We start from the raw sequence: 24,036 nt of genomic DNA on the forward strand, positions 1-24,036 counted from the left end.
CCAGTTTATTTTTATTTTTTAAGTCACCAGCTAGTATGTCGGCCTGAATGCCATTTCAAGAAGCAGGGGGAGAGGAAAAATCATGAGGAGAGGCTTCAAGCACAGGACGGAGACTTCACTAGCAACCTGGAAGAATCCCTGAAAGGTGTAGATTCAATAAAAAGACCGCAGAGTGTTATTTTTACAATCACGGCTCTCTGTGCTCGCTAACCACCACCTATTTCCGGCAGGCGCGAGGGCGCTTTATTGGCCACGTCTGTACCGACAGCCCCGTCCAATTACACACGTTCAAATAAAACGGCCCTTTATAGCAACAAGGGCCGCGATTTGCTCCACCACAGGCCTCTAACTGAAACCACGGGAAAGGTGGGGCCTGCGAGTGATTTACATGATGTGAACACACTTTTAAATCTGTTCCAAGTAGCAGCAAAACAGAAAATGTAGGACTTTGGCCAAATCTATTTTCCTCGGTTTTTACTTGTTTGCTCAGTGTGCAGATCCTTCCTCCCTGGCACTAAATCAAGCTACTCGGAGGAGGATAACCTGACGGTCTGCCGAGGGGAATGGTCTAAAGTTGTTCCTTCACCAGGGAGCAGCTATACCATGCGCCAATGTGAGCTTCTGCTGTAGCATGTGAGAATGAAAGCCTCTATCTATTCTTATGCGTGATACTGTGAGAGAGTTGGAATGCACTGTAGATAGAGGCGTGGACTTCTGTTGCAGCATGTGTGCTTGGAAGTCCCTACCCTGATGCGTGCTAATGTGAGATTCTGCTGTGGCATGTACGAGTGGACGTCTCTATCTACTCTTATGTGTGCTAATGTGAGCTTCTGTTGTAGCGTGTGTGTATGAGAGCCTCCATCTACTTGTGTGCTATTGTGAGCTTCTGTTGTAGCATGTGCGATTCAACGCCTCTATCTGTTGTTATGTGTGCTAACGTGAGCTTTTGTTGTAGCATGTGTGTATGAGAGCCTCTATCTACTCTTATGTGTGCTAACGTGAGCTTTTGTTGTAGCATGTGCGAATAAAAGCCTCTATCTACTCTTATGTGTGCTAACGTGAGCTTTTGTTGTAGCATGTGCAAATAAAAGAGTCTGTCTACTCTTATGTGTGCTAATGTGAGCCTCTGTTGTAGCATGTGCGAATGAAAGCCTTTATCTACTCTTATATGTGCTAATGTAAGATTCTGTTGTAGCATGTTAGCTTGGAAGCCTCTACCCTCAGGTGTACTAATGTGAGCTTCTGTTGTAGCTTGTGCAGATGAAAGCCTCTATCTTCTTTTATATGTGCTACTGTGAGCTTCTGTTGCAGCATCTGAGAAACTAAGCCTCTATCTACTCTAGTGTGTGCGAATGTGAGCTTTGGTTTTAACATACTGGAATGGGAACTTCTGCTGCATCATGCTAATAAAATATGTTAACGTGAACTCCTTGTGTAACACGCTCTAATGTGAACTTCCGCTGTAATGTGATCTAATGTGTGCTTCTGCTTTAACATATGCTAATATGAGCTTCTGATGTTAAGTAAACTACAGTGAGCTACAGCTGTAATGTGCTCTAACGCGCACATATATATGTGTAATACTTTGAGATAATTTTGCAATGTGCTCTGACCTGAGCTTTTCTCGTAATGCACGCTACAACACTCTAACATGAGCTTTTCCTCCAACACGTGCTGCTAACATGAGCATCTGTTATAACATGCCTATGTGAACTTCTGCTGTAGCTCATACTATTGTGAGCTTCTGCTCCTATACAAGAGCTGAAGGGACGTTAAGTCAAGGACCCAAGAATTAGCTACTTCGACCTCACCAAGCCGGCTAGAGCGACTGCCATCTTCAATGAGATCAACAAGAGAAGTAATGATCTCCAGAGGAGGCCCGTACAATCATAAATTGGCTATTCTTGGCTGAAAATGATAACTTAGAATAATCTTGTCTTTCAAGTAATTCTTTTTTACAGAGGACCCAGTGGGCAGACTTGTATTTTGCTACTGGTCTAGTGAGGTGGTGTGAAAACCATTTTTCACCACAAGAAGTGTTATTGAGAAGTGATGGTGAGCTACTGCACCTGGATGCAGTTTCAAGGATGGATGGGCACTCGCAAACTACCCGAGGAAACGGGGTGTGTGAGTGTACATGAAACAAGAGTATCAGAGGAGCGGTACATCTGTACCTGGCATGCAATTACATTTAACTAATCAAAAGCGAGTGAACCAAACTGGTTTGTGAAAACAGGGTCCTTTTGTCTCGAACCCCTCAACCAGTAATTCCCCTGGTAATGTAATAGCGCCATCATCGGGTTTCGCACCTGGCTACTCGCTTCTCCAAGTGAATGCCAACTCCGTCTGGGAGGGTACTAGAGGGATCTGAACAGTGAAAAAATAAAATTACCTCCTATAACTAAGCCACACTTTTAATATAAATAACAAGATACAGGGGAAAGAATAAAAAGGTGACAGAGTGATGCTTTACGGACGTGTTATCTATCTGTAGCATCATTTTAAAATGGTTGACATGTTTCAGCACCTTATTGCTTAAAAGGGTCCTAGGCCTTCATAAGGAACTTAAGTTTTTTGTCAGATCCCTCATATCGTTGTACCCCTTTGTAATTGTAAAACATTACAAGCAAAATTCAGGCCTGTAATGTCCTGGAATACTGAGGGTGACCATATTTAATGCAATGCAAATGAAGAGATTTGTACAGCGCAAACCTAACTAGGAAGCAACTTAGCGCTGAACTCTCTAGGTTCATCTCCGCCTTGTATTTACACAAGCAAGGCCTTCTCTGCCCCATTGGTGGCACACTGCTTGGGTGCACTTTCTTGTGGTTAACTCAGCGGGTTTATTACTCCTGTAAATGTTAAAATGCTTTTTTCTTCTACCTATTTTCAGTCCACAAGATGACTAGGATACAATAATCATAAACCCCCTTAAATAATGATCCCCAGTCATTACTTAGCGGCAGTAACCTGTCTAATGCTAGAGCTTTTCTGTGGGCAGGTTAATTTTCACAGTCCAACCTGTGCATGGCTGAATGCTATTTTCAAGATGCTCTTGCACTGACCATCAGCAGCCCTTTAGAGTTAGGACAGGCATAGAAGGCTTACCTCGTAGACATTCTTGTTCATCTTGTGCAACTGTTGAAGTTGGTTCCTGTGGCACACATTGTCATTTATGTCGGGTTTCTGTTGGAGGAAAAGCAGTGAAAGTCAGGCAGGGTGCATGCACTGCCCTCACTTGTATTGAAGTAAAAATAAAAACTAGAATGTACAACTGATGCTGACTCAAGCCTGACCCACCGTGCAGGAGAAAAGCGACAGAACTCACATGTTGCGCCAAATCACCAGTCACAATTCAACCCTTAATCACACTGTGTGAGCTCAGTGTCCTGAGGGACCTGAATTTACCTGAGCGAGCAAAGTCACCCTCAGAGGCTGAAATGGCATGAGTACAGTCCCTTTAAGACCAAGTACCTCATTAGTGGCTCCAGTCACATTTATGCCTTGTATTCCACTATCAATCCCAGAAGCATTTTTCGCCCTGCATTGCACTGCACAAGCGCAGTTATACTTAGGCTCAGTAATTTACTAACCTAGTAGTTGCCGTCCTGCCTTATATTGCCTCAAGAGGCTGCAGTCATTTTACGTCCCATACTGCACTACGCATGCACAGTTACATGTCCCCCCTGTTTTGCACTGCACTAGTTCAAGCACATGATTGCCCCATGCTGCTTAAGATACAGGAGAGCTCGACTTATTCGTGATTAAGGAAAGATTAGGATTTTGAAAAGGAGATCTGAATTTCACCCTGGTAGCTTTGGAGCAGATGTGGGAGAATTCAGTTATTTCAAGACATTCTCTGGATAGCCCTTTTAATGTTGAAAAGAGTGATGGTGTTAGCTTGGGCCATTTATGGTGATAAAGCCTCGAATGTATCTCTGGTCTACCCCGTAAAGATTTACTGGGTTCATGACAGTGCCTTGAAGGTGGGCTTAGGCAGGTCCCAGCGGAGACCGTGACCTACATAAACTGAATCAGCTTCCTCGAGGCCAATGACCAACCGCACCATCATGCTAAGAAGCAATGCAAGTGCGTACACATATTGAGCATCATCCCTACTCAAGAAACCCCCAAAAAGCACATGAACAATTGTTTTATATGGAAGTTGGCAATTAAGGCTCAGATCTAACCCCAGCAGCCATATATATGCTAAAGTGCACTCTGAACTACGAATTACTGCCAAGAAGCACATAGAGTTGTCATAATAGTCCCCATCTCTGCCACTACTGCCACATGTTATCACTCGCTGCTATGCATTTCACAATCACCATCTGAAAATCTACATTACAAGTGGTTTTGCCCATTTGAACAGGAGAAAGTAGTAGCTGGCACATCCTATCTAGCTCTTACTGCAGGCTCACAGGCTACTGAATATGGGTCCTTACTCATCAAGCAGGTGTCTTCACCCACAGATGTAGTCCTCTTGGAGTTTAAGTGGATATACCAGCATGAGAGCTGCACGGTGATTGCAAAAAGCAAGTGGCGGGCTGGGGTGGTGTCTGATGACAAGCCTTTCCAGCCCACTCTATTCATTTTAAAGAGGCCCTCATACAAGAGGCACACAAAGGTCTTGTTGTACACAGAACAGTACACAGTGATACCATGGGACACAATGGAATCCTGCTAGTGTCCCATGGCTTTACCCACTGCTTTTTGATGGTGAGTCGGAAACAGCATAAATGGGAATGGAGACGGTCACCCCTCCCACCTCCCCCCCCCCTCGAATCTTTAGGCTTAAAGATGTTGGAACACTTTTGAAAATGGTGGACCTCTACAGGGATTTCTGTAGCCTTATGCAGAGTGAGATAGTGCCAGCACTGGGGTAACCTTTGTTACGTTAGCATCCCCTGCTGGTGGTGCCGGGTATAACAGCCTACTCTTGCCTTACCCGCGACCCAGACCTGAAAAGGCAGTAGTTTGATCCCTCTGAAGTACCTATCTTTCTCATTCTGTGGGTTCCCCTAGTAGTCATGAGCAAAGCCATACTTACTCGAATGGATAGCAGGTAATTCTCTAACTTCCTGTTCAACAGGAAGTAGACGGCAAGTGTATGGCACGCTCTATTGGACAGCACCGTGTTGATGACGTCGCTGTGCTTGTAGCCCAGCTTTTCAGACATATGGAGAATCACACTTTGACTCAGGTCTTCCAGATGAATCCTAGAAGTGGGGTGCATCAGGAAGGGAAGGAGGAATGGGCAAGTGATGATGGGAGGAGAGACAAAAACAGACAAAGCAAGAGGGAATGGGTGCAGGCAAAAGACAGGAATTCAAAGAGGGCATCAAAGATGAGCCAAAGGGGGAAGGCAGAGATTATGAAAAACAATGGAAAATAAAAAAATATATTTTTATTATTTACTTAAAACATATATTTAGTCATTAAATCATCTATCGACTATCAACATTTTCACTCATTCTTCCTGCCCCTGCCCTGGTCTGTTAATGACTAGAGGTAAATCACATTTAAAGTGACATCTGGAATCGTTTAATGCAGTCTTGGAATCTGAATCTCAAAAATTATATACATATATATATGTATTTTATATAGCAATTGTTCCACAGATTATCCCTACGTATTATAATAATTCCTAACTCGGCGAGTATATCTGTGGAATTTACGCAGTAATAAATCCTCCCCTCACGAAAATCCCTGCAAATTTCTCAACATCGGAAGGATGAAAGCCTGAGTCGATCGCATTAGGAATCGGCCCTGTGTTAGGGAAAGCCTCAGACAGCGGTGCTACCCACCCTTCGCAGCACTGTAATGAACAACGGTTACTATCACTCAGCGCAGGGCTACACTTCATTCACCTGTGACTAGAGAAAGGCGGCCAACCCCTGCTGGACTCCAACCCTGTGCTCCGCGGCCCACGCACCCAGCACCTCTCACTCTGTGTTGATGTGTTTTCGTTAATCAACGCCACACACAAAACAAAAGCCATTTTCACCTTATTCTGCAGTTGTGCATCCCCCCAGCCCGGTTTTAGCACCAAAAACCATTCCGATGGCCAGTGTCACTCGTAATAACCCAACGACAAAGGACTTGGACAGTGGCTTTACAGAATACGTAGAGCGGTCAAACTGTTCAACGTAGCCGGGCGCTATTCAGAGAGATTTAGGGCCGTATGTACGAACGCATTTTCCCATAGACACAGAATGGGTAAAACCCTTTGCTACATCTGGCCCTTAATGTCTTAAGCTAACAACGGCAAGCGTGATTCTTATTTTAGTTCCAGTTTCGCCTTTCCTAACACAGATGTACAAGTCACAGATTCTGTATGCTGGTGGCTTAAAGATTCCCACCTGGCGTGAAGGCACGTGACAGCTACGACATAATAGCTTCAATCTCCTGCATGTTTACATTGGAATGCTATGTTTTCTCTAACACACTCTGTCGGGACCCGCCCATTTGAGAGGGGGGGCGGCGGAGATCCTGCTTTATTAGAGGGGGAGGGGGTCATTTCTGCAACACACAGTAATAAAACAAGATTCTCACCTCCATTCACTCGGCTGCCGCATTTCAGAATTAACTGAACCCACCAACGGGCAATTTGCTTCAAAGTCTAGTAAATGAAGCGCGCTTTAGTCTATCTTTTGGGAGTTGGAGATCACGCCCCCTCTTCATTAGTGGGTGCGCCTGGAGGATGCTTGCCTTGCAGAAGGGTTGATTAATGGCCGCGCTGCGTTTCATTCCCATGTTTGGTTCTTTGAGCCAATCACACGCATACTCAGGGGCGATTATGGAAGGCCCCGCGGGAGGGCATTACAGTGACGGGTGATGAAAGCAGCTTTCGTTTCTTAATATGAAGAGTCAACCTGCCACATCAAAGGCCGGCGCGGACAGGAGGGCCCGCCCTACGCCCCAAGTTACCAAGGGCAGATAAACACAGAACTTACACGAGGACTCTCTGACAAACAGAAAGGAGTTGATTAAAACTTTTGCCGGACAACTGATTGCACGGCAGCTGTACTATCTTGAAAGACATGACAGGCTGCCATTTTCAAATAATTCCTCTTTTAGTCTGTGAGGCGGGACCTGGGGTTACAGTAACTTCTCGCATTCCACTTGAGTGCAACAATTTTAAGGCCTATTTCAAAAAGAACATCTAATTACAATCAACCAGCAGAGAGTCACGAATTGCAAAGAACATCCTGTCTTCTGAATGAGAAAGTCTGTTTTCTAGTTCCATGAACATTAGCAGGCGCGCGCTCATCCACATTTCAGAATCCTCACATAACCGCAAGGATGCGCTTTGTTTTGGCCCACTATAGGGCACCCACTTCTCGCCATGTTACTGTGTGGGGAATAGAATCGGATTCTTCTGAGCCTGACTTGGCCTTCTAGGAAATCTGGCATTGCCAAACAGGCTATAGCCCCATACGGGCCAGTGCAGACAGGACGAGTTAATCTTGACATTAAAGTCTGGTATTTGACTGACTCCAGCCTTGCCTACCAACTCTTCAAACACAGTGGAATGCTTGGACACTCAAATCACATATTTACCCAATGGATCAGCCTCTTCTAGTATTATTGAAGCCAGGCTTTGGTTTTGCCTAGAAAGGTTGTCTGGCCTACTTCTCAACTCCAACCACAAGATGGAGACAGTTACGACAACCTTTATCATGTTACTCGCAGTATCAATTTGATATGTCCTATATCACCGTTTGATATCTTGTACCAACTCATTATCTGGTCTCGCATAATAAATGGACAGGCATACAATGTATGAAAGGACCTGTGGAACTTTGCTAGCACTTATGACTCAGATATTGGCTATACCAACCGACTAAAAAAAAACACTCTGTCTTAACCAGACAGACCTGCTAACAAAGGTATCTGCCACAAACTGCAGGTCACTGGAAGACTCTAACAAAGTCCACCTTCAGGTACCAAATAGTCACATACTCTGTACACTAATAACAGAGAAAAAACATAAACCATGGTAACACAGTGCCTCATGGTAAATCTATCGGAGTGACACATCATAAAGATAATCATTTAAAGGAGCAAAGCAGTCAATCCTGGCACATCTCTGACACCCCCACACTCTTTAACTCGACACCCCCACACCCTTCAACTTGACACCCCCACTTCATCAACTCCTGGTGCCTCTTGCAGACCCATAAGTAGGGATTCCAGTTGTATGGTATTTAATTGTTTAACGTTTCCGTCTGTATTTATCCATGCTTAATGTTTGGCCACATTATTGGCATTTATCCATATTTATTTTGTGTTTTGTGAACAGAGAAGGTGATAACTGATATATTTCCCACATTTATTTCACAGATAAAGATGCACTAGTACTTTGATGCCTGGGAGGTTTTAGCACATTACACAACTAAAAATAATAAAAAATAACCCCAATTAAAAATATTAGCGTAATAGCACAAATATGTGTTGAGATACGCAGTAACGTAAACAAATCTCAGTGAGTTTTGTAACTCTCCATGATGCCAAAACGTACAGCTATTGGCCTGAAAGTCATTAATCTCAGCATGACGAGTCAGTCAAAAGAACCTAAAGTATCTGTGTTTTTCCGCTTTTAAAAATAAATACGGACAAGGAACACAAGGTTTTCTGTCTGTATTTATCTATAAAAATCAGTCAAACGAAAAACAGGGAGCCCTTTCCACAAGATTACAGCGCTGAAGACCTCCCGCTACAGAAAACATAGGAAATCAATTGTGAACATGGAAGGTAAACTACCAATACAATAAAAGGGACCTTCTCGGCTAATCAGAGCTGCCAGCATTAAAAGCATATGATAGAAAAAAATCTGGTCTATTTCTCACACTCATCCATAACACTGCTAAACTACGCGTCCCATAACACGATAACAGCACAGTGATGGTCATCACGAGTGACGCGGAAACACCTATCCCATAGGATAAAAGCAGGGACAATACACTGCCAACCTCCCCCCACCCCCGGCCCCCGGGTAGAGAGTATTACTTCCTACATAGACAAGCCCTACAGTGCCCCCCCCCCTCCTTCCCCCCACATAGCGGTAAAAATTATTTTACAAATACCACAATAGAAAATTTAGAAGAAATGTTCTCATGCGGAGTGAGTATTCTATAACCACATACAACTGAGTGCGGAAGCAACGCTCAAGTGCCCTTGATTTCTGGGCTGGTAAGGGAGAAGCCGCATTGCGAGATAAGGTGATTTACCCAGGATCACATGGTTTGGTAAAGTGGTGAAGTCGAAGCTTATGTGCGAAACTGTGTCCCAGCCGGTAAGACCAGGGATTTGTGGCCAACGCTGTCTCCTCCAAGAGATCACGCTGGGCAACGAGGGCTTTTGTCCCTTGGCGTGGACCGAGTGACCGTGTTATCTCTCGAAGTGCAGGTCACAAAGGTCAGAGGAGCTGCACCTCCTCGTGTCCTCCGTTCCCTCAGCTCCCCTGACCCGTCACTTACAGCTCATCCGTCTGGGAGCTCTGCCTGCCTCTTTTCACACCCCATCCCCCCACTTTATCTCACTGTACAGGAAAAAAAACACCCCGCAGCCTCAGCCAAATGGAAACCTCAATGCGCAGACACACTCATTTGACCTGACAGCCATGAAAACAGATGCCCCTCGCCTTAATGCAGCCTTGTTTATCTGGCAGGCTGTGTTTTTTCTAACACTCCTAAATACCAAGGGCTCTGATACTAGGTCAGCCTAGTATGGCGGGGGGGGGGGGGGGGGGGGGGGGGTCACATGCGACTGACTCTGCCCCAGACCTACTGGGCTTCCAGAGGCACTGACAGCCCCATTAGGATATGACACAATTTCCATAAAAGGGAGTGCTGTCTGTGTCCAGTCCTCCGTTCCTTACCTGTTGGGATAGATCACAGCATTCAAGACTTTTCCGGGATAGTTATCATTCAGCCAGCGGTTGGCAAGAGCCTGCTGGATGTTGGGCCTCTTCATGGGGTCGGGCTCGAGCAAAGAGCGAAGGAAGTTTACGGACACTGCAGAGAAAAATAGTCGAAGAAAACATCAGCCCCACTTCTAGGTCTTAGAATCAGCCTAACTATGGGAAAACACAGGATTACACAGGCTGTGCCCAGTGTGGGCACATAACACCACAGGGACTCTCGAGGGCCAGGGAAAGTGCACTTTCTGTAGTATACTTTTTCAATTCCTGATTGTAGTAAAAAGGCATCCAAACCGTCAACGTTTTGGCTTTCTTTTGCTATCTGGCAAGCTGAGCTTCTTCAGGACATGGGGTACCAAGCAAATAGATGTGCTCTCTTACTTATATCTGCATCCACCACATTCAAAATACTGCAAGGCTGAGCATGGATCTGTGTAGAGGTACTGAGTGCCCTTACATCTCACTTACAATAATGACTCTCTACAAATCCGCTTGCTTAAAAGTACCAGTGTAAAGGCTATAACCCCTTTAATACACCAATCTCACCATCACACACCCACGTCCTGTGCCAGTTACTCACATGGGTTGGATCTAAAAGAAGAGAAAATCTAAACCAACCCAAGGAGAGGCTTGAAACAATTCCGCAGGTAGGAGACTCTTCCACCAGATCTTGCTTGCAAGGAAATTATCTACCTTTTTCATTTTCCAACAAGAGCAAACACCCTGACTTAAATTTGTCTTACCCATGCTCAAGCAATTTCACTTACATTCTGCAAATAAGTCAGCTAAAGAAATCCAAATGTTGCAGAACCCTGGTTTACCCCTGCTTCGAGTCCATAAGAGACTGCTCCACTAACCTGCCATGCCTGATCTGTGATGCCTTTCATGGACCAAAACATCTTTAGGTGAAAAATGGCCTCTACACTGGATAATGGCTCTTTGGACTACTTGCTCAGGCACTCTAATGGCACTTTAAGGACACCGCACTACTACAAAACATCCTTAATGACACACCCCTATCAGCATCACAACCATCTATGGGAAGCAAGTTAATTCTCTAGTATTCTGTGCACTAACCACAATAAGCGAACTTTAACATTGTTACAGCAGAATTAGCTATGGATTTGTAGCATAATACACAGAGTAGGCATGATCATGCAGCGCACGCCCCAGCATCTCAAATTATCACTGAGTCTCTTCTTTCTTTAGTTCGCACTATGATTTTTTTCAAGTTACATTTTCACTATTTATATGGCAGAGTAGAGATGGGGGAGCAATAAATCAACAAGACGGCCACTGAAGCCATGGCAATGTTATGTCTCCTTCGGGGACTTTCATGCAGTTGAGCTTTGGAACAGGGACTCTTTTCTTACGTCATTTCTGACTGTAATAACCCTGGTACAGACAGGTTGACAGTTCAGATATGTAACAGTATATCTGCATACATGCACACAACTTGCATGCACTAACACACACACACAACCAAACATGTTGTAGTACATACTATAATGTCCCGGTGTGCCCAATTACTGTTGGCCTTTAATCCAATGAACTATATCCTCATTTCATGCATTTTAATTGTGTGAGGTATGCCTTCATCTTGGATTGCATTTTAACACTGTGCACATTGTAAAGCTGGTAGCCGCTTGCATAGAAGGCAGATGGGGAGGTAAAGCTCTTGTGTCAAACCAAAAACAGCTACTGTTCAACACTGTCCTCATATTTTAATAAAGTAATATTTTACTTTCATCCCTCAAAAAATAGGAGTGGTTCTATCATAAAAGGGGCTCTTCAGAATGTGCTCATGCCATCAAAAGACTTACATTTTTATGCCATCCGTATTAAAGTATATCACGAGCAGGCAATTTTCATAAGCTGCATGTGATTTTCTTGCGTTCGCCAGATTTCAATATTCATCGGAGATGCAGCTTGCAGAGTTCCTGAAGCTGAGTTGAAGTATTAAGGCAAAGACTAGCACATTTTTTCCAGCATGAAATTCTAAGTTGATAAGTCATCTGTGAGGACACTGGTTTAAGAGTGTTCACAGAGTACTTCAATGACTTCAGTTAATTCAGTGCCGATACCTAAGAGTACCGGGTACAAGAATTCCCAATCCACTCTATTGGAAGCCTTTTATTCATCCAAGGATATTTCTGCTGCTAGCTCGGATATATTTCCTGACTGATCCTCCATACTGATTGTTGCACTGCTATGGTTTTTAATAACCTGCCCTTTATAACAATGCTTGTAGATAATAGTAATTTTAACAATACCTTAAGTATTGTTTACTAAATATTAGCATCAATATTGCAATGTAAATATGTCTACAATTGTCGGATCTCCACTTTTTTGGATAAGCACTATAAACTCCTCCCTCTGTAGTTCACTGTGCTTTAATCTAGAGTTACTTGTATCACAAGACATGCTTCTGAACAGCATTTTCTGAACACATGTTAAATTCCCTGTTATCCTGCGTTCCCTGTACACCTGGAGCGGTTGATCTTTATCAAATATATGTTTTTGGATAGCAAATGAGATGATGTCTAAGCCAGGGAGTTTACATCATTGTATACACTAATTACCGTAATTATCTCAGAGGGTGTAATAGGTGTTTTCAGGCTGTTTTGCTCAGCCTACTTTGAAAGAGTTGATCCAAACGTATGCTTAATCCTACTTTCAAAAGTTTCAGATTGTTCCTTGTACAGCTAAAAGTAGAATTTTAGACCTCACTACTGGTGAAATTCGATATTCTTAATAAGGCACCACTCTCTAGCTTAAAATAGCTCTTCCACAAGCCCTAGATTACCCTAATCAACGGGTAGGCATGTTCCCCACCTCTCTGTGAGGTAACTGGAACAGTGATGGTGAACACTGTACATTCTTTCAGTGCGTGCGTGCACATGAAACTCAAGACCAATCTATAAGGTAGGTGGATGGAAGTTCAGAATTTATCAGGAAGCAGTACTTAATAGAAAGGGTAAACAGTATATAGAGCAACCTGTCACCAGATACAACTGAAACAAAAGTAAAATGAATGAGAAACAGGCTGGGGCAAAGAAGGAAAACACTGGTGTTATAGACGGATGGGTGAACCTGGAACGCAGATTAGTTCTGCCTGCAGGTGGTTGACAGGTAGCTATATATAAATACTTGCTGGGCTTTCTCTGAAGTCAAATTTTATGTTCAGGTGGGAGTAGGCACATTCTGCCTTTTCAGCATAACGTTTGTCAATTTCTGCATCTAATATGGCCTATACCTCCTAGCTATACATTCAACTCAAGTAGCGTAGTGTCTGAAGTTACTATGTTTTTAATTTTAGTTGTAGTCAGCACATTTGCTAAATGTGCGATCAAGAACAAGAGGTTTGAGCAGTGAGATTGCATGACGGTGAGAGGAAGGGGCGGGCTCTGCACAGGATGCACCATCTTTAGTATGTCTCGAGGGGTTAAATCCCCCATGATTTTACTTCTGGACCCCCTCCTTTCCTTCCTCAGACAGGCTGATGCCACTGGCCAATGCGACAGAACGACAGGGCGAGTCTGAAGGCCACTGAGAGAAACATCTTGCACAAAACAGGGTTTATCCTATTTTGGGAGCACCACTTCCTAGTATACGCTGGAACTCCACAACTAAACTTTCAAAGATTCCAAATGCTCACTTCCAGACTGAGTGAAAGTCCGTGCATTTCAAGAAAAATAAAAGGTGCAGCGTCCACGTTGTAGTCTGGCTTCAGGATTTACTGTAGTATTGAAAATGTGCTTCCATGGTGTTTCTGTACCAAGACTGCTGCAAACACCACGCCACGCACAGCAACACTAGACAGTGGCTGGGCTACGCCTTGCACACAGACTTACAAGCCAGAGGGCACCCCCAGCGATGGAGGGCTTTGCTTGCCCCTGCAGGAGCTGCAGAGGTCCAGGTTCCACTCATATCTGCCGTCCCTGGATCACCCTCGAGCATCAGTGGATACGTGTGCCCTGCTCACTGCTCTCCTGTGGTGGCAAAAAGCCAAATGCAATATTCGCGGCCAGGGTGACGTGACTCGGGGGAGGATCCTTGCAGGGGGCAGAAATTAAGCCAAATTGCCCAGAGATTGGCAACATGGCACACCGTGAAACGTGCTTGCATGCCTGTCATTTCCCACCCTCCAAGCAGTGCTGGGTGGAGCGGGCAATGAATGCCAACAAGGGTACTCGGGAGTCCCGCTAACAGTGCAGTGAGTGTGGCACATTTCACACATTGTAGAAACAAAGGCACAAAAGAGGAGTCTTCTGTTCAGTAATCCGTGGGCCTAGAGGCGGGGGTGGGGTGCCCCCCCCCATGGGCGTGGGCCTAGAGGCGGGGGTGGGGTGCCCCCCCCCATGGGCGTAGCTTCGGGGGTTGGGGGGTAACATCCCCCAATAAATGCATTTTCTAATAAATACTTGTGTACAGATGCTTTCAACCGGGTATGTATAGGAAGATGTCTGCCAGATTTCTCCAGGGACTTTTACATTAATTCAGGCAAAAAAGCACACACACTCGCCCTGTCAGTTTTTTAAGTCGTCAAAAATAGTGCTAATTATACAAAATATTGTGTTTTCCCTCTCCTAGTACGACTACCAAGCCGCATTCATCTCTCTTTCCGCTGTCCCATAGGCCCCTCCCATGCACCGTGCTTGTCGTATAAAGTGTTTTTACAGCATATGTCGGTTTGATATTCAGACAATCCGAAGCCCACAATCCCCCAATCTTACTGACCGAGCTACGCCCCTGCACATCCCCACACTAAGATAGGGACCGTACAAATCTGGAACTATCAGAGGTCGGAGGAGAGAATCGACACAAAAGATCCCGATAATGGAGATCTGGACAGCGAGAACAATATCCATCACCCGGGACATTCCGTTGCCATAGGTGACGGTAGCAGGCGTGCGCGAGGGCAGGTAGACAGCGCTACTCAATCTTGTGAAGAATTCTGTTCTGACGGACTGAGACCCCTGCTCAGGGCCTGCCCTGGCGCGATGCTGTCATCCATCCCACATGAAAGGAAACACACCAGGCGCATAGGTGCAGGCTCGCAAATCAAACAATCCTTGACAAAGCCCACAGGCCTCGCGTTGTGTATAGAGTGAACCTTGCGTAAGAGATGACCATAGGGATGTGTTTTATTGAAAAAGAATATAATTTTATATGGTAATACTTTGCGGTGCACGCTATTGTTACAGGTGTTAAGTGTGACTGAGTCCAGGGCTCCCCTCCCCTTTCCAGGTACTTTGCAGTGAGGGGGCCTCGAGTTTCGCTATGCCACTGATAAGTGTATCTTTTTATCCATACTCAGAACACTACTTTCTTCCAAGCATTTCGTCCTACGTGCACTTGGTATCTCGTCCACATGTTGCACACGACTAAATCACTTGAGACACATGGATACTGCTTCACTTTCTCCGCCCTGACCTAGTGGTTTATGTCCCGGTGGAACCAGTCAGTGTTTGGAATTGGCTGCTCCTGAGTACGCGCTTTTATTTACCTTGAAAGGGGACGCACCAGCACTTCTCAGTAGGCTTGCAACTAGCACTTCTCGGTAGGGCTGCAACCAGCGCTTCTCAGTAGGGGTGCAACCAGCGCTTCTCGGTAGGGGTGCAACCAGCGCTTCTCAGTAGGGGTGCAACCAGCGCTTCTCGGTAGGGGTGCAACCAGCGCTTCGCAGTAGGGGTGCAACCAGCGCTTCTCGGTAGGGGTGCAACCAGCGCTTCGCAGTAGGGGTGCAACCAGCGCTTCTCGGTAGGGCTGCAACCAGCGCTTCTCAGTAGGGGTGCAACCAGCACTTCTCCGTAGGGCTGCAACCAGCACTTCTCTGCAGGGGTGCAACCAGCACTTCTCGGTAGGGCTGCAACCAGCGCTTAGTGGTAGGGGTGCAACCAGCGCTTCTCAGTAGGGGTGCAACCAGCACTTATCGAAAGGGGTGCAACCAGCACTTCTCAGTAGGGATGCAACCAGCGCTTCGCGGTAGGGGTGCAACCAGCGCTTCTCAGTAGGGGTGCAAGCCAGCACTTCTCGAAAGGGGTGCAACCAGCACGTCTCAATAGGGCTGCAACCAGCACTTCTCGGTAGGGCTGCAACCAGCGCTTCTCGGTAGGGGTGCAACCAGCACTTCGCAGTAGGGGTGCAACCAGCACTTCTCAATAGGGCTGCAACCAGCGCTTCGCAGTAGGGGTGCAAACAGCGCTTCTCGGTAGGGCTGCAACCAGCACTTCTCGGTAGGGCTGCAACCAGCACTTCTCGGTAGGGCTGCAACCAGCACTTCTCGGTAGGGCTGGAACCAGCACTTCTCGGTAGGGGTGCAACCAGCGCTTCTTGGTAGGGGTGCAACCAGCGCTTCTTGGTAGGGGTGCAACCAGCACTTCTGGGTAGGGGTGCAACCAGCACTTCTCAGTAGGGCTGCAACCAGCACTTCTCGGTAGGGCTGCGACTAGCGCTTCTCAGTAGGGGTGCAACCAGCGCTTCGCAGTAGGGGTGCAACCAGCGCTTCTCGGTAGGGGTGCAACCAGCACTTCTTGGTAGGGGTGCAACCAGCACTTCTCAGTAGGGCTGCAACCAGCACTTCTTGGTAGGGCTGCGACTAGCGCTTCTCAGTAGGGGTGCAACCAGCGCTTCGCAGTAGGGGTGCAACCAGCGCTTCTCAGTAGGGATGCAACCAGCACTTCTCAGTAGGGCTGCAACCAGCACTTCTCTGCAGGGGTGCAACCAGCACTTCTCAATAGGGGAACATGAGTACCTGCAGTTCTTTATTTTAAAAGGGAACGGCCAGCACCTCTCAGCCTGAGACCAGTAGTGTACTGGGAGAGTTCCTGCACTCCTCAGTACGGGCACAGAGTGCCTGCACTTCATTAGTTTCAAAAGGAATGCGCAATACCTCTCACCAGGTTGCATTACTTGTAATGGAAGAGTACCTGCACTTCTCAGTAGGGGCCCTGAGTACCTAGTAATGCTTTTATTTAAAGGGGAGTGCACCAGCACCACTAAGCCTAAGTGCATTACCTGTAATTGAAGAGTACCAGCACTTCTCAGTAGGGCACTGAGTACCTGCACTTTTTTAATCTGAAAGGGAGCGCACCTGCATCTCTGAGCGGTGGTGCAATAATTGTAATGGAAGAGTACCTGCACTTCTCAGAAGGGGCACGGAGTACCTGCACTTCTTAATTTTAAAAGGGGACGGCCAGCACCTCTCAGCTGGGGTGAAGATCTTGTAATGGGAAAGCACCTGCACTTCTTAGTAGGTGCACTGAGCACCTGCACTTTTATACTCTTTAGCCTGACGAAGGCACCCCATCCCATAGCATGAGACAATTTATCTGATGGACAGGAATGCTGCTGACATGGGTCCTGATTTGGAGCTTGGCAGACAGGTTTCTCTGTCACAAACGTGAGAGATGTCCCATCTGCCTTATTAAAAGTGCATTACATGTGATGGTAGTTGTAATAAGGTGGAGGATATCCGTCATTTTGGGCCTATAGCGTCAAAGCCCTCTACCTGTACTATAGCAAGAAGTATTCGGCTTGAGAAAGCTAAAGGTATTTAACCGCAGACCTAAACATGTTTTTAATGTGTTTACTACAGTTTGTTAAGCATCTGCTACACCACAGAGAGATAGGAGATATACTTCTATGGTGTTTGCAATGATAAAAGTGGAGTCACAGTAACACAAGACAATGCCACAAACATATGCAGATTAAAGTGCACTCTCTCTCTCTGGCATCCAGCGTTGGTGCTTTCACCTCAGCTGAAAGGAGAGACTGCCGCTGGCAGACAGTGAATGCATGCCAAGCAGTGGGGATGATTACCTGGGGACAGGTGGGTGGGCAGGGGGTTCATTTCTTTGTCCACCATCTTCTGGTACAGCGCTCTCAGGCTGAATGGCTCCACGGTAAACGGCAGCGTTCCGGTCAGCATGGCGAACATATTCACTCCTCTGAAAGAGTAATAGAAGAAACATGAGGTTTGCATGATTGGGCCGCATGCAGGGTCTAAGAGGCGTGAGGGGTGAGTAACGTGGGAGCTACGACTCGCAGGGCAGCGAGGGGATGGGGCAGGCGGGCGGCTGAAGGGCTCCTGCACGTGTGAGGGCGCGGGGACCAGCATCTTTCTATTCAGGGGCCCAACACTTAGCAGCCTCCAAACCACCCTCCACATCCTAGCTAAGGGCCATATGTACGAACACATTTTCCCATAGACACAGAATGGGCAAAACTGCTTTCTACATCTGGCCCTAAGTTACTGGCGGGCGTTTGCATGCCCAGCACCGGACTACCATTAACAGGGCTTCGTGGCGCTTTCTCAATCCGTATCTGGCGAGTCATCATTCAACTGTGTCTATTAGGTGTTGGAGATTGTGTGCGGGGCTGACAGTAGAGTTGTTCGATGTTCAATGTTCACTTGCGAAGTGGTTTGTGAGATTAGTCTGAGTGTAAAATGAGTTTGATGTTGGAAAATCTTTTCTATATCTTGTGTGTATGGCAGGCGGCCTGGCCTGGGGGGGGGGGAGCAGGACCATATGGTCAGTCTGGTGCTTCTAAAGGACTGTCATGTCTGAGGCAGAGGCAGTCACATATACATATTTCTCAGCCTTAGTCGGGGACCTGCCTTTTGCAAAATCAGAGATTCTCTATATGCCAGTCTGCCTTTGCACCCGCATCGTCTGTGCTTCGCCAAAATAAATTAACATCGGCAAAATACAATAATTCTGGCTTTAAATGTTAAAGCATGTAAAAAACAGGTATGCGCCAGTGTGCTTTTGTGCATGCGTTGACAGCAAGTAGCAGAGAGAGGGTGGCACGTTATGTAAAATAGTCCCTAGTACATTAAAATGCATGCGCTCTACGGGAGGCGGAAGGATTCGCCCAAAAGCATGAAGTGAGACAAATATACACAGCTGAGCTAAGAGGCAACAGGGTCTCCAGCCGGGGCTGAACCACGTTGTTTAAAAAGGCCAGTGGTCTAAGGGGATGGCTACAAACCCCACTGGAGTATATCGGAGACAAAGGGTCTGTTTGGACTGATGCTCCGTCGAAGCCAGCGCTGAGAACCAGGGAGCCCTCCGCTTGGCGGTGCGGACCCGGTGAAACGCGCCTCCGGTTGCCCGCGCAGCTCCCCCTCCCCCAGACCCGCCCGCGCCTGTCCTCGAAGGCGCCATTTCCAAGCTTCACACCCAGAAGCAGGGATTCATGCTGACAGCAGGTGTCAGACAAAATACAGGCGGCGCCCCGGGGATCGTTTTTGGTTAACTGTGTGTGTGTCTTTAAAAAAAAAACTCAATACAAGGAGCCTTTACCGAACACTCAAAAGTTGTAAAAACAAATACCACGTGAGAGATTTCAAACTACTGTGCGACTACCTGTACATGGACGGCGCTGCTTTTAAGCGGACGTCTCGCTGCAAAGATCGCTCGGCATCCATGCGCACGCTTTATGACTGAGGAAACGTGAGTGCCGGGGCTGGGGGACGTGCCGCAGGGCACAGAATGAAGCGTTCCACGAGAGGGCCAGCTGCCTAGCGCTGTGTGTCCTCGAGGCACCCAGAGAGGCGCAGGGACGGTCGCCCTGAGCCGAGAGGGCGACCTGCACTACGGGCTCCAGCCAGTCCCACTTAACAAGGATCCAGGCCTACAGCTACACAAGGCAACTCCTGCTAGACTCACAACCTGGGGCACAACGTAGCCGTAGCGGTAATATTCCTGGTACCAAGATTATAATATGAGTCGGAAGTGTCTCTGATGCTATATGATTAATCACTCACATATACCATCTTTAAATATAATTTACAAAGCATCATTTTTCTCAAAACATTAGCTATGAGTTCTGAAAATACACGCATTTGCAATTTTGGTATACATATATTAATTCAACCTAGCAAAAGCATCTAAATTAGTAAGCTGGGCTGCACACCGAAGAGCTGCCAGTAGCTCGCGAGCCATTCGTTGGAGAAGCCTGCCCTAGTCTTTACAATTGAGGGTCACGTACAAATGGTGCAGGCCAAACACCCTGTTTTAGTACAACCGAGGGCCTCTGATAATGGCAACGAGCTAAACCCCCATTGTCAGCAAAAAGGAGGACTTCGGACAAATGCAACAGGCGGAAGCCTCACTGGCAATGCAACTGAGAGCCTCTAACAAAGGAGCAGGCTGGACTCCCACAGTCAGTACAACTGACAGATTCGGATAATTAGGCAGGCAGGACCGCATAGTCAGTACAGCTGAGAGCCTCGAACAATGGCAACAGCCCGCCCCCCACAGTCAGTACAACTGAGAGCCTCGAACAATGGCAACGGGCCTGAGTCCCGCAGTGATAACTGAGGGCCTTCAAGATCAGCCCGGACCACAGCCCTGCTGTGCTTTAAAAAAAAAAGTTATTTGCGGGCAGAGTACGGGTACGAAAGAGTAGGTATCTCTCGAGGCGAGGGAATCTCTGGGACTCCGCCATATGCAGAGGGGTCAAGTTACTCTATGAATCAGTCCATGTAAATCTGCTTTAGACGGAATTGCCACGAGGTTTGCTTACATCCTGCTGACTGCTTGTGATGTCACTGCCGTAGAATGTAAACAAGTCGGCTAAAACCAACTCATCCAAACATATGTGAACAGTTAACTGGCATCTCACTTACACACATCTCAGGCAAACAGACTCCCCCACCTATTGGGTAACTTCTTTAGAGAGTAGGTGAAAGGTTGGCGTGGGGTCTGTGGAAGGAGCCCTGGGAGTGAGAGACAAGCAAATGTGTAAGATACTGAAACAATGTCGACTGTATCTTCTGGCGCAGAGGCATATTCCACGCTGATAGAAGGGCTCGTGACGCCATTCTAAAGCCCTTCTAAGGGGACACAATCCAACAAAGAAGGCGCCCGATTATTTCTGAAACAAACTGTGCCCACCAATCTGAAAAAGTGGCCTGTCAAATCTTACACACAGTGGTTGCTGCGCTGTGGCACATCGGCTCCCGGGCGACCAAGCCACAACATAAACAAACACAAAAACCCCACGCCCAGGCTGTCTACTTCCAAACAGGCCTCTAGCACAGCTATTCGTGGCGCTGCGGTACATAATCGCAGTGGGAATGTTCCGACGGCGTTGCTTTCTCAGCTCTTCCCGCTTTTTTGCAGTCAGGGGACGTTTGTAAACCCCAGGCGCCGCAGGGAAGACCTGCAGGCCGCAAACCATGTCAGAGCCACGAGTGCATTTAGGTGCAAAGAAAAAGCATGCATATTAAAAAAATAATATCAAATGTTATGCCAGTGGGGCCAAGAAAGTCCCCAAAAGAACCAGAACGAGCACTAGCAACATACAGATTTGCAGAACATGCACATAAAAGTAATTCTAGCGGGTTGATTATGTTCCAAACCGATGCGACAGTCTAAATTGGTCACTGGGCAATGTCTCGTCTGGGGGCAGAATGTAGGGCTGGTGTTGAGTAAGTTGCAAAAGACTGCACATCTCAAGAGCATGTTGGCCAACTTACGTAGTTCGCACACTGCCTGCAGATTGGAGCCCGAGACACGAGAGTACACAGCAAGGGCTAGTCTGAGCTACTCGCCAATTATCTGAATATTGAGAAACACGCCCCATGAAATTAAGACGAATCCCCGTCATCCAGTGGTGTGCAACAAAATAACAGCACCCTCCTGCAAAAATATGCTAGTTCCCCTAAAATACCCCCTTTAAAAGGGAGTGGGGTTCAGCCCTGTAACTATATTGAGGTCTCAGTATTAATGCAAATGGGGATCTGGCGTGCCGACTGGCTGTACCCGTCTGTGCCCCGCAATTTTATTGAAAATACGGCTCTGGCCTTTAGGTACTTTATGTTGTCCTCAGATTAAATGACAGAGAGGTTCAGGCTTGCTACGTTTCGCGTGGCCATCAGTGTCAGTGGAGTTTTGGCCTCTTGCTACTTTGTGGGTCCTACGTTTTAGTGCCAGTGTGGTTCAGGCTTGCTGCTATTTTGTGGGGGCGCTTATAATTAATTACACTTAATTCCTGGCTTCCTGCCAGATTTGGGCCCCTCAGTTTTGGCTGCCACTTTGTAGGGCCTCAGTTTTAATGATAGTAGGGTTCTGGCCAGTTATCAGCATTTGTCTCCCTTATTTTTAATGAACATAAGTCTCTGGCCTGCTGGTACTTAGTGACATCCTGATTTTTTTTTTATGTGAGTTGAGTTCAGGACTACCGCTTTTTATAGGGTCCTCATTCTTGATTAAACTTACGTTTCTGGCTTCCTACCAGCAACTAGACCCTTTAGTTTTAGTAGCAGCAACGTTCTAGATTTTTTTGGTGAGCCTTGTAGATGGAATTCCAGAGCCTGGGCTACGAGGGGTGGGGGGCTGGGGTGGCAGGGCTTGTATTGCACCCCTTCCATATTAATTGGACCTCTTTCTTATAATCTTTTGATATCTCCTACAGACAACTGAACAGGACATACAAGAGTATGGACCGCTTATGGAAGAAGACTGTCCTGTAAGACTAGTGCCACGGTGACGCCATCAGCCAGATTCTGTGTTTACCTATCACCTGCTTCAGTGGTCCCCATGTCGAGCACTCTCTTGAGAGAGGGAGCACATGCTATTCTGGCAGCCATTTCTATGGGGATGTGAGAACATGCGCAGTGTCTTCTTGCATTTCGTAGGCTACTCCACTCACTGGCAGCACAAGACGAAAAAGGGAAGCAAGATTTTTCTCTTAAAACTTACATTGACCACACATCCACTTTGGGGCCATACTTCTTCCTGGCGAGCAGTTCGGGGGCCGCGTATGCTGGGCTGCCACACTGTGTGCTGAAGGGGTCCGAGTAGCCCAAGATGCCTGCACAGTTGCTTAAGCCAAAGTCTGCAGAAACAGAAGAAGCAATGCAGGTGATAAATCGATAGGGCAGAACAAATTGGGAAAGGACAACACAATGGCATGTAGCGTTCAGTATATAAAAATGAAATTGAATAATGTGTGCACATATGTTTATACCTACATTTTGAGTACATTTACAAACTTTCTTTTAGAAATTCTGAAGGAATTCCTGGAGCATTATCTGGAAGCCATCACTGTCTGATTTCCAGGACTAAGGGTATTAGCATCGATTTAGGCACACAGAAATGTACAGATGTATAAACGCATTTGCTCTTTCAATTTTTCCCATTGAAAATTCCTTCCTGACCCCCAATTTTGAGAATGTCCCCTTTCCAATACCACAATGAACGTAGATTTAGTCCTGACAAGAGTCAATCTACCAAAATGTTCGGGCTGGGAAAATGCCTGAAAAAGGTTGGTGAATATTCACAAACTTGCTTAAAGATTTTCACCAGGTTATAGACGAGGGCCCACCCTGGAACGACGATAACACACCTCTCAAAACAGATTTTTTCCCACATAAATTCCACCATATTGTAAATCAAACCTGGAATTTACCCATGTAGATACTTGTATTTGTGCACCTTAGTTCACACATAGACGCACAAATATGTTTGGTAAAGAACAAGAGCACCATTTGGCCTCATCATTAAGAAAACAGTTTCACATTTACTGAAAACAAAAAGGATGTTTAATTTAGCCTAAATACACCTTCAGTTATTGAGCTTAAATATTTTATATTTTCGTTTATCTTAATGGGGAGATGGAGTTTAGGTCACACAATGTGGCAAATAAACTGTACAATATGCGTAATACTGAATGAGTGTTCTGTTATCACTTGTCTTCTGGCACTTATTACAAATGATACCCTACCTCACAACAGGGAATGATTCAAGCAAGTGAATCTATGAACAATCCAACTCTGAAGAAATGTATATCTGAATTAAATGATCTCAAGTTGATATAAATAATCGCACGGCTTCTGTTGAGGTTTTTTTTTTTTAAACAGTTCATCATATAAACTCTCAGAATATGATTTTGTGTGGTTGTTTCTACAGTGTAAGCCGCTGAAGCCAGAGCCATGGTGGTAGTCTGAAATATTTCCCTGCTACCCTGGGGGATTCAAGGCCTTGCTAGAAACAGAGCCAGGTTTGCTTTTCCGGCTTGTGGTGACCTTGGGAAAACAAAGGGCTGCAGAGTCAGCAAAAGGCAGGAGCAAGACTGGAAAAGAACATGCCTTCAAA

At 46.2% G+C, this 24,036-nt stretch overlaps 1 protein-coding gene across 1 annotated transcript in view; it reads right to left on the bottom strand.

Annotated features, from left to right (window-relative positions):
- HUNK (hormonally up-regulated Neu-associated kinase) overlaps positions 1 to 24,036 on the bottom strand; it is an 80,627-nt gene that overhangs the window by 13,480 nt on the left and 43,111 nt on the right. Inside the window, exons 4-8 of the mRNA XM_069204041.1 lie at positions 22,642 to 22,777; positions 17,750 to 17,877; positions 9,884 to 10,019; positions 5,051 to 5,219; positions 3,109 to 3,186 (exon numbers count right to left, since the gene is read on the bottom strand). Coding sequence (XP_069060142.1) covers positions 3,109 to 3,186; positions 5,051 to 5,219; positions 9,884 to 10,019; positions 17,750 to 17,877; positions 22,642 to 22,777 — 647 coding nt within the window. The remainder of the gene's footprint in view (positions 1 to 3,108; positions 3,187 to 5,050; positions 5,220 to 9,883; positions 10,020 to 17,749; positions 17,878 to 22,641; positions 22,778 to 24,036) is intronic.

The sequence above is a fragment of the Pleurodeles waltl genome, chromosome 8, assembly GCF_031143425.1.
Source record: "Pleurodeles waltl isolate 20211129_DDA chromosome 8, aPleWal1.hap1.20221129, whole genome shotgun sequence".
NCBI classification, from domain to species: domain Eukaryota; kingdom Metazoa; phylum Chordata; class Amphibia; order Caudata; family Salamandridae; genus Pleurodeles; species Pleurodeles waltl.